This window comes from Clupea harengus, chromosome 4, assembly GCF_900700415.2.
Source record: "Clupea harengus chromosome 4, Ch_v2.0.2, whole genome shotgun sequence".
NCBI classification, from domain to species: domain Eukaryota; kingdom Metazoa; phylum Chordata; class Actinopteri; order Clupeiformes; family Clupeidae; genus Clupea; species Clupea harengus.
The window spans coordinates 31,988,164-32,000,320 of NC_045155.1; the positions used below are offsets into that span (position 1 = coordinate 31,988,164).

Below are 12,157 nucleotides of genomic sequence, written 5' to 3' on the forward strand. Positions count from 1 at the left end.
AATAGGGGAGTGAGTGTGTGTGTGTGTGTGTGTGTGTGTGTGGTGTGTGTGTGGTGTGTGTGCGTGTGTGTGTGTGTGTGCGTCTCTCTATTATATCTTCCTTCTTCTCTAGGGTCTATTTCACTAAATTCTTCTCATTCCATCATTCACTCAATCCTGGTATTGTTATCATTATCTCTCTACTGCTCTGTCTCTGCATTTGTGATCTCACTCTCCATCTCTGTTTCTATCTCTCTGCGTGTGTCTCACGCATCTCTCTCCGTCTCCCAATCTCTCTCTCAGTCCAACTCTCCCCATCTCTCCATCTCTCCAGCTCTCTCTCTCTCCATCTCCCAATCTGTCTCTCTCTCAGTCCAACTCTGCCCATCTCTTCATCTCTCCCTCTCTCCACCCCTCCCTTCCTGAGAGTAAACATGATGCTTCAAAAGCACGGGGAGGGAAAGTGAACACACAAAAACAAAGCCATCATCACATCTCATCACATCACATGGCTCCCTGTTGCCACCGGCAGCACACGGATTCTCTGCATCAGCACCACTCCAAGAGTCCTGCCAGAGGAAGCAGGATGCAACAAAGAATCTGCACCTCCCATTATAACAGTACGTTAATGTGTGAGTGTGTGTGTGTGTGTTTTCATTCTGGTACCCCCTGAGGTAGAGTCTGAGTCTTATTTTAGCACACTGTTAACAATTTTCAGTGAAGGCAGAGGGAAATTCACAGTTGAACCTTTTATCCTTTCTCTCACTCCCCCTGTACACACACACACACAACCCTCCCCAAACAACCCATCCAGTGTTGATGAGTAGGGTAAAAAATACCCCGCTAGACAATGTGTGTCACGAGGAAGTACCCAAACACGAACACACGAACACACACACACACACACACACACACACACACACACACACACAGTTCAAGCTCAAAGGAATTCATTCTCTACACTGTGATGGTCCCTCTCCAGTGCTTTTATCCAGGACAGGTCCAGGTGACCTCCATCCACTCCGAGCCATGGATCAAAGAGGGAGATCTAGAAAGTTCTTTTACATCCGCGGATAACAGGCACACACACTCTTTTGACTTCTCCTCCTCTTTTTAATGGATCTGGATGGTTTCCATGGAAACCGGGTCAAAGTTGAGAGCGGTAAGTCGAGGGCGTACTCAAGGAGTGTGCAGTGAGAAACCATCGCACAGTTGGCAGAGATATGTCGTGTCTTGGCAGAAAAATGACACACAAAGTACCTTTACACCTGTCTGCTTATGTGTCAATACACTTTATGGTTATAGATACGCACACACATGAACATGTACATACCTATGCACATGCACACACACGCACACACACACACACACACCTGTGTCTGTTAATGTGTCCATACACTATATGGTTATAGATACACACACGCACAGACACACACACACACACAAACACATACATACCTACACACACACACACACACACACACAACCACCTGTGTCTGTTTTATGTGTGTATGCACGTGCACACTAATTGTGAGCATTTCTACTTGTTTATGTAATCCTTGCCTCATCAGTAGGTGTTCAGTATGCCCTGCGAGTGCACTGAGGTGTGAGGTCACACACTGAGTCCTGAGTTCATCTTCGACTGACACAGGAGAGGCGTGTAAACTACTGAACGTGACCCTAACCATAACCCTCAACACACCTGGGAGAGACCTTGAACACCTTGAACACCTTTAACCTTTCACCTGGCACAGAGGGGAATTTTTTGACAATTTCCGCCTAAGATTCCCAACAAGAGCACATCAAAGACCTTGCGAATCACAGGAGACCATCCATCCGTCCGTCCGTCCGTCCGTCCGTCCGTCCGTCCGTCCGTCAGTGTGTGTATGAGTGTGTGTGTGTGTGTGTGTGTGTGTGTGTGTGTGTGTGTGTGTGTGTGTGTGTGTGTGGTGTGTGTGTGTGTGTGCTGTTGACCTGTGTCAGTGCCAGAAGGTGGCTACACCCTTAAGGATCTGGGCCAGAGGGTCAGTATGTCTGCACATCAACGGCTTAAAGTCAGGGGATTGCCTCCTGACCATATGTTCACCACGCGCAAACACACACACATGCATACCTGCACACACCCCCACTGTCTCTCTCACACACACACTACAGGAGTCCTAACGGAATTCCTCTAAACACACACACACACACACACGCACAAACACACACCCACACCCACACCCACACCCACTCTCTCTCTCTCTCTCTCTCTCTCTCTCTCTCTCTCTCTCTCTCTCTCTCTCTCTCTCTCTCTCTCTCTCTCTCTCTCTCTCTCTCTCTCTCTCTCTCTCTCTCTCTCTCTCTCTCTCTCTCTCTCACACACACACACACACACACACACACACACACACACACACACACACACACACACACACAAACACACTACATGAGTCTTAACAGAGTTCCACTAAACACACACACAAACACGCACACACACACAAACACTTGTATTCTACTGAGTTTGTCCAAAAGCCTTTCTTAATCTCATAAACTCACAAACTGAGTCACAACAAGTCTTTCCTGCTCACGCATGCAAAAACACAAAAAGAAAGCCCTAATGGGTCTGTCAATCTCTTGATAACACACAAACACAAACACACACACATCCCCACACCCCCACTCTCTCTCTCTCACACACACACAAACACACACACAGGTGATACTCTACACAACAGCCTCTCAGGTGACATCAATCCCCCCCCCCCCACACTGACAAGAAGGACCTGACTCTCATTATTACTCACCTCAGATTGACCCCCCCTGCTGCCCCACTGACATCACATTGCCTCTCAGCATTAAGATCAAAGACGCGCTTCACCCAGATGCACCATCTGTGCCCGTTTCCTCTTATGCATCGCTAACACGCTAATACTGCTAACCACAGACAGCGTCCCTAACCTACATTGACCAGGTAACACAACACAGGAGTAGCTAACACGCCAATACTGCTAACCACAGATAGCGTCTCTAACCTACATTGACCAGGTAACACAACACAGGAGTAAAACACCCTTCTCTTATGCATCGCTAACACGCTAATACGGCTAACCACAGATAGCGTCTCTAACCTAAATTGACCAGGTAACACAACACAGGAGTAAAACACCCTTCTCTTATGCATCGCTAACACGCTAATACGGCTAACCACAGACAGCGTCCCTAACCTACATTGACCAGGTAACACAACACTGGAGTAAACACCCTTCTCCAGTGCCCCACTTGAGCTCAGCCTTCTTCAATCAGTGACGCTAGGCTAAATAACAGAAACACCTTGTGTTTAAAATCAATACAGTTTTAACAGCACCACAAACTACATCCTCCAAAATAATCATACAGTTGAATCACCACCTCTCTTAAACTGAACAGTATACAAATCATGAAGGGGGATTTATTGCAGGACTGCTGTATTTGTTTTCACTAGATGTACCTGGTAAACTGGCAACTGAGTGCATGTGTATTATACAACCCCTATGAACACGGTAAGACTGCCAACCACCAGTAACATCTCTAACCTACATTCACCAGGCAACATGCAGGGTCCTCATGTGTCTGATTTATACATGTCAGTAAGTCAGAACCTTGAGCTGAGTATACGTGGATAATGTGAACCCACTGTGAAACGCACACAGATCAGCAGGTAAAACACAGTAGTAAATACTGTTTTCTCACGTGCCTCTGTTGGGTTAAGCCAGGCTGTCTGATTTAGACTCTATATGACCCCGTGAGCCACTGCCCTGATTCATGTCTCTGAGAGCCAATGACTAAATGCATCGGATGCGGCACTGATGCGGTATGTGTGTGTGTGTGTGTGTGTGTGTGTGTGTGTGTGTGTGTGTCTTCTTTCACAAACGCAGGGAGAGGTGAACACCAGTGCTATCTTCCTCCAACCCTGCTGACATCCAAAGCATCTTCCCTACATTTCATTCATTTCCAACCCTGACAAACCCTGGCATCAGACGTGCAAAGCCAGTCAGGGGACAAGACAGAGGAAAAGGCAGAGGAAAAGGCAGAGGAGAAGACAGGAAAAGGAAGAGGAGAAGACAAGAAAAGGAAGAGGAGAAGACAGGAAAAGGAAAAGGCAGAGAAGACAGGAATGACAGGAAACAGAGGAGAAGACACAGATGTTTGGAGCAGAATTACCCATCAGGCCATAGGCGGTTCCATCAGCACCACAATGCAACACTAAACTGCACTACTGACTGATCAGCGTGGCTGGGAGCTGTCAATCAACCCAACAGTCGGGTTGGTTGGTGGGGGGGGGGGTGCAAGATCAAACCTCAATACAAGAGCTTTTTTTATTTTATTTTATTTATTTATCTGCACAGCTGACAATCTTGTCATCTCCATCTGTGCAGGGAACTGGGTTGAACCAGGACAAAAGGAACTATTTCCACATCTGAGAGACACACGTCTCATCTCAACACTCAGCACCTCATGGGTGACTACCTCCAGTCACAGCAGTGCAAGCTCACACAGAAAACCAGTACAAGCCACTTCAGACAGGAATCTATTACTCCTCCTCGGCACCTCTCTGACATGCTGATACTGCACACCCATTGAGTAACAATCCTTTACGGAAATCCCCAAATCACCAGGTTCATCACCGACTGAATTATTATGGTTTAGAATTCGTACGCCCACAATACACAAATACAAAAGTGACTTAAAATACAACAGTGAATAAAAATACAAATTAGACTGACGTAACACTGCCCACCGCAGTGGAATATAGACTAGGGGATCTTCAGGAACAAGAATTAATGTATTTGAAAACAACCCAACAATTTGACCTGCCTGCATATTTTACAGAGTGCTATTAAAATAGCAATCAATTCTAATTGGCCCAATCAAGAGGTCTTCAGTAACCCCCTCTGCTTACCCATGACCCCCTCTGCTTACCCATGAGCCCTAGCTTCCACCCGGACCCGGAGCCCATGTTTCCCCCGACCCAGAGGAACTCCTCCACCAGCCGCGTCAGCGCCAGCTTCTGCAGCGTCTTCGAGGACCTCTGTTCCCGAAACGGCGTGGGCACGCGTTCCAGCGAAGCCACATGTTCCAGCGACACCACGCGCTCCAGCGACGCCACACGCTCCAGCAACGCCACGCGCTCGTCCTGCCTACTAGGAGCCCTGCCGATGGGCATCGCCATGGCCGACACAGGCCCCGGCATCACGGCGCCCGCGTCCTGCTCTGAAGGTTTCCCGAAAAGTACCCTACTTTCACGTCTCTCTCGCCAAAAACTTCGAACAGCCGGAGAAGCTCAGACGCTTGGCTTCACTGCTTGCGTCTGGATTAACAAGAAGCCCAGTAGGGAGAGAGAGTTCTTTTCCTCTAAAGAGTGAGATTGGAGGGTCCTAATCCAGAGTGAGATTGGAGGGTCCTAATCCAGCAGCATTCTTAGCAAACTCCCTTCTTTGCCCAAACAGCACAACAGGTGGTCGCCACTAATCTCCGCCACTGCGCTCAACACCCAGGCGTCTGTTCCTCTAGCACAGCTTCAGATGGCCTGCAGTCCTTAGAACAGGATCCAGAAAGAGAGAAACACCCTCGGGAAACCGCAGAGGGTCCTGGGGGTGGGGGGGGGGGGGGGGGGGGGGGGGTCTGACAGAGAGGAGAGTTTGTCTCTAGTTCTGATACACACACACACTCTCACACACACACACACAGACACAGACACAGACACAGACACAGACACAGACACAGACACAGACACAGACACAGACACAGACACAGACACAGACACGCGTGCATGCACAAGGTGCAGCAGTGAGCTCAAACACTTCAACAACAACTCAGCTGCATGTGTGTCAGTGGGCAGCAAATCCCTGTGAAGAGTAATCCACGTCCAGGGGATTTACGCCGAGGGAAGGAGAGGGTAGGCTGAGAGAAAGGGGTGGGCAGAACGAGAGACAGTGTGTGTGTGTGTGTGTGTGTGTGTGGTGAGAGAGAGGGAGAGAGAGAGAGAGAGAAAGAGAGAGGGAGACTACTTGACAAATTAAGAGAGTGAGACAAACAGGTAGGCACACAGGCATATGATATGGAGTGAAGAACAGACAAAAGGAGAGGAACAGAGAAGAAGAATCAGTGAGGAATCAGAGAAGGAGAAAGTCTTCTCTAAAGTCTTATTTTTCAGACCAATTATAGTTTGGTTTTCATGCGTGTCAAGGAGCCTCTTGCGTTGGCTGTCTGTAAATATCAAAGTGATGACATCCCCTCGCTTCTGTCTCGGGGTATGCAGTCAGGAAAGACCTGAAGATGCCACTCCTTACGTCTGTCTCTCCCTCTCTCCTTTCCCACTCTCTCTCCATCTCTACTCTTCTCTCTTCCCTAGTCTCTCCTCTACTCTCCTCATCTCTTCTCTCCTCATCTCTCCTCTCCTGTTCTGTTCTGTTCCGTTCCCTTCTCCCATCTCCTCTCCTCTCCCCTCTCATGTCTTGTATATTTGACAGACAGGTTGGGGGATAATTATAGTTTCCTCATGATAAAGTGCCAGAACAGGATTGAGCGGGTATCCCTTTTAGTGTGTGTGTGTGTGTGTGTGTGTGTGTGTGCACCCATGTAAGACTCTCCCTCTGCTTTACTCTTTACTTCTCTCCCTCGCTCTCTTTTTTCTCTCTCCATCTGTTTCCCTCTCTCCTTTCCTCCCCTGACTTCTCTACAGAGTTTCACTCTCGTAGAGCTGTGCCTCCTGAGCTTTTGAAATTGGAGAAGTAGCAGGAGCTCATTCCTGACAGGAGAGAAAGAGAGGGAGAGAGGGAGAGGGAGAGAGAGAGAGAGGGGGGGAGAGAGTGGGAGAGAGAGGGAGAGAGGGGGGAGATAGAGAGGGAGAGAGGGAGAGAGAGAGAAAGAGAGAGAGAGAGAGAGAGGGGGGGGGAGAGAGAGAGAGAGAGGGGGGAGAGAGAGAGAGGGAGAGAGAGAGGGGGGGAGAGAGGGGGAGAGAGAGAGGGAGAGAGAGAGAGAAAAAGAGGGAGAGAGAGGAGGGAGAGAGAGAGAAAGAGAGAGAGAGAGGGAGGGAGAGAGAGGGGAGGGAGAGAGAGAGTGGGGGAGAGAGGGGGAGAGAGAGAGAGAGAGAGTGGGGAGAGAGAGGGGGGAGAGAGAGAGGGAGAGAGAGAGAGAGAGAGAGAAAGAGGGGCACCTCTTCTGGCACCTCTGAGCCAACAGTGATGCACTCACAGCTAAAGTGCCCCTCATACCCTGAAACAGAGCTAATGCCAGTGGACACACACTCAAACTCACACACACACACACACACACACACACACACACACACACACACACACACACACAAACTCAGACACACATGCACCCACACACACACACACTCAAACTCACACACACACATGCACCCACACACACTCAAACTCATACACACATGCACCCACACACATACAGTATACAGACACATACACTTACACACACACACACACACACACACACACACTCAAGCTCATACACACATGCACCCACACACACACAAAATCATACACACATGCACCCACACACACACACACACACACACACACACACACATACGTATGTATACAGACACATACACTTACACACACACACACACACACACACACACACATATACAGACACATTCACTAACACACACACACACACACACACACACACACGCATAGACACTACACCAGGGCCACACCAAGATGAACCTGCCTGCAGTCAAGCACAGAGCTGCGGTTGCATAGTGACCAGTCTAACAGAAGTCACCTCTGCCCACGGCGCCATCTCAGGCACTGATGATGATGATGCTCTTACCCACAACACAATAACAATCCTAATAATAATAGTAGTGATGATAATATCGCCAGCCAACATCGCAGTCGCACTAACATCCCACATACTGTGGATTTCTTCAGCCAGACAGACAACACACAAACAGTAATGCTATCATTTGGGATTGTGCTAGTGCTATCAGACAGCAGTCTACAGCCAATAAAAGAATGATTCTTTGCAATCTAGAAACGGAGACGTCTACGCAGTCTAGGGAAAGAAAGCAGCTCTGAATGTCTGTGATGGGGAGACAGCATGTCAGAGGGAGAAACCCAGCTGAAAACACATGAACCAGAAAAAAAGACAAACGTCAACACACTAGATTATTGTCCCTTCCAAAACAAAAGAGAGAGATTTTTTTTTTTTCTAAACATTATGTTCGATTACATTGCAAAATATCCAGAAGCATTTCTAAGACCTGTCCCGTCCACGTGACGCATAGCCACGGGTCGATGGGTAAGACGGATGGTTGGACGCTGGATGACTGAAGTTCTCTGAATGTCAAAGGTCATACTGTTGTGTCATCACAGAGCAGATACCTGACGTTATGTACTGCATGGTGCTACTGCTAACACAGATATACACCCTTACAGTCGGACTAGGAGAGTTCTGCTAACACAGATATACAGCCTTACAGTCGGACTAGGAGAGTTCTGCTAACACAGATATACAGCCTTACAGTCGGACTAGGAGAGTTCTGCTAACACAGATATACAGCCTTACAGTCAGACTAGGAGAGTTCTGTTACCATAGCGATACAGCCTTACAGTCGGACTAGGAGAGTTCTGCTAACACAGATATACAGCCTTACAGTCAGACTAGGAGAGTTCTGCTGAGGTGTTTCAGCAACAGTTCATTCATCCAAACATAAAAGGGGAAACAATGCCAGAAGCATTCAGACTGTTAAGAAAACACTCACAACAGACACACAACCACACACACTCACAACAGCTGGTTAACAGTGAAACACAATGGTGTTACTAGATTCCCCCAAACCACCAAAACACACACACACACACACACACACACACACACAACCAGACACACACACACACACACACACCACACAACCACACACACAATACTTAAAATGATGCCAAAGCGCGCGCACACACACAACACACACACACACACACACACACACACACACACACACAAACAGTGCCATGTAGTCCATCTAGCAGAAGAATCCGCACACACTTACTGCTTCTTCCTATTTGGTCAAGGCTTGGTCCTTGGTAAACTCATGTTTGCCTCCATCTCTCTCCCTCTCCCTCTGGCCTCTCTGAGCAGAGACTGATAGCCCGGCGCACAGCAGCTCACCTCCCCACGGACCCGGCCCTGATGCGGCTCAGGCCTGGCCCGGCTCCGTACCGGAGTCAGCTGGCGTTTGGGACAGGCGCTGTGTGCCGTGTGCCGTGTGTGTGTGTGTGTGTGTGCCGTGTGTGATAGCCTGATTATAAATATCCCCAAGGGGCTGAGGCAGGCTCGGGTTACTGCTGAAGAGCCAGATCTCACATCTCACAGGGGGCTGCTGAACTGGGCTGCACATATACACACACAGACACACACACACACACACAGACACACACACACACACACACACACACACCTCACAGGGGGCTGCTGAACTGGGCTGCACACGCCCGGGGTACTCGTGGGGTGGGTGGGGTGTTGGAGAAAAGATATGTTCTGCACTCTAAGACTGAGAGGGGGGGATGAGCAGGGGGGTAGCTCTACACCCCAGGACTGAGAGGGAGGGTCTGTGTGGGGATGAGCGGGGGGGGGGGGGGAGGGTAGCTCTAGTGAGAGGAGGGAGGAAGGGAACGGGGGCATGCTCTCCTGATCCGCCACACCCCAAATATTTCCCCCATCACGGCTGAGCCCCCAATGAGGGAGACGTCCATCTCCATCTCCTTCTCCACAACAAGAATGAGAGCTGCAGTCATGCTGGTGTCTATTAGATTTACTGCCAACACTAACCCGATCTCTCCACACACACGCATGGGGGAAGACAGCTGTAATCCAAGCACATGCCACAGTGTCTGCATCTTGGGGCAGGAGAGGGGGCCACACCACACACATATGGAACTGTCATTTTTGGTTTTGTTTACCCGTCAACAGATGAGCTTCACACTGTAATGAACACCATGCTAGCATAAGCAAGGAGCACGGAAGTGTGTGTGTGTGTGTGTGTGTGTGTGTGTGTTTGTGCAACTGGGTGGTGTGTATATGTGTGAAGGGGTGTAAATCAGTTGGTTAAGTATGACATTTTGAAAGCAACTAGGCAGCAAATGATTTGACCGAGTGCTCTTGTGTTCAGGGTGCCATGGTTGGGTAATTTGAGTTTATTTGTCAGTGACAGCCTAATTGGGCAGACGCCAATGCTGACTTTTCAAACAGACACACCACATCCCACACCACATCCTGACCAAACAGGATGCTATGCGATGAGGCAATCACTGCTCTGTGGCATCGTTATACCAAACCACTCAAACACTGATATTTGTGTCATTTGATTTGTCTGTATATGTAAATGGAGGCTCAAAAAGCATTTAAGTACTGCTAATAAAAAGTTGGGACAAACCGAGTCTATTTATTTCACAAATGAAATGTTATTCTTAACAACAGCCATGAATGACATGGAATATTCTTAGCCTAAACTAAGTCTGAAGAAAACTGAATAAAAAAAACTCACCGTCTGAGACAAGACGCCATTTCTTCACCGACTTCTTTTTTCGCGGTAAGGCCGGTTGACATTTGATGTTGAAAATAACAGGGAACGGGATAACAGATAACTCCAACGTGTCATAACGTTTCTTCACTCCCGAGGAGATGTCATTAAGTTTTGGTTTTATCTCCTTCCATTCTGAGATTAAAGATAAATACGACGTCGCCTTCTTTGTCAGTACAGGTGGCTGAGTGATAGGTGTTGACGGTGAAACATAGTAAACAAAACATTTGTGGTTTAACGCCTTCTTAGACAATACAAAACGTTGACTGAACATTCGGGTGATCTAGGCTTCCTTATCCGAGAATAAAGTGCCCCTACACTCTCGGACCGCTCCAGTGTGCTATATTAGGCGTGGCGTGGCTGTGTGTAGCTTGAAACAGAAAATCAAATGTACACACAAAAATACTTTAGATCCTTTGCCGAGATGTTCACTTTCGAGTACTTTCTGAATTAGTTCACAGACACCGACTTCAGAAAAGTTTTATTGGGAGACTTGGCTGCTTAGCTACAGCGTTGTCGGGCCTGTGCGGCTGACTTCCTGTTGACCCGAATGGGCACGTGAACAGATGACACCCTATCGCCTTCTGGCAGGAGCACGTGCATAGATCGCATGATGCGTTGTAATGAATACGTGTAATTTATTTATTTATTTATTTATTTATTTACACCACAGTGTCCTCAGAGCAAGTTCAAGAGGGATCTGAAATTCAAAAGAAGATCACGATAAATATGTTTTCTCCAGTAGGTTAAATACCTATTTACAGAGCATGTGCCTAGCATGTCAAAGTCACAAAAACTTTAGGCTACACCTGTCCACAGTACAAAGTGCAGAGGGAAAGCATCCTCTGAACTTCCATCGACCAATGATAAAGATAGGCCTGAAAGTTTATTGAAAGCTCCCAGACAACGGAAAACCTGACAGAAAGGTGAAATATTGAGGGGAAACTGCACACATGTCCCTTGCATCATATAGTAGCCTACAGTATGGTCTTCCCTCTCCCTCTCTGACCACAGAGCCACCTGCCAGGTTTAGTCACACGTCAACAGGAACTACACAGAGGACATCCTCAGTAGGGGAAACAGGAAAAGCTATGTCCCAGATAGCAGTCCACCCTGGGAGAGATGCAGTCCTCAGTTGGACCTGTTCCCAACCGAGACCACATCCAGATGGAGGATCAGTCTAGCACACTTCCCCATGTCACACTAGACCGCACAGTAAGTGCAGAAATGTGTTTCCACCATACGATGAGCCTGTCTTCATTTTGTGTTCATCTCCATCTTCATCATCAGGGCCAGAGCATCAGCAGTGACCCAGTATAATGGCCACCCCTCAAACACACACACACACACACACACACACACACACACACACACACACACACACACACACACACACACACACACACACACACACACACACACACACAGGCAAACCTATGGGTTGGAATATGTTGCTCTGATGTAAAGGGAATACTCACTGCCCCTTAACATAGAAAATCTCTCTCAAATCCTCTGAGTACTCACGTACTTTAACCCCCCAGTTTCTCTCTTTCTTCATTGCTCCCTCCATCCTCCATCCATTTCTCTCTCTTCTCTTATTCAGGCATC

General features: G+C 48.1%; 1 protein-coding gene across 1 annotated transcript in view; it reads right to left on the bottom strand.

The window, feature by feature from the left end:
- The window catches only part of plch2a (phospholipase C, eta 2a), a 60,978-nt gene extending 55,463 nt beyond the window's left edge, over positions 1–5,515 (bottom strand). Inside the window, 1 exon segment of the mRNA XM_031567062.2 lies at positions 4,921–5,515. Coding sequence (XP_031422922.2) covers positions 4,921–5,191 — 271 coding nt within the window. The 5' untranslated portion in view covers positions 5,192–5,515.
- Positions 5,516–12,157: the final 6,642 nt, after the last annotated feature.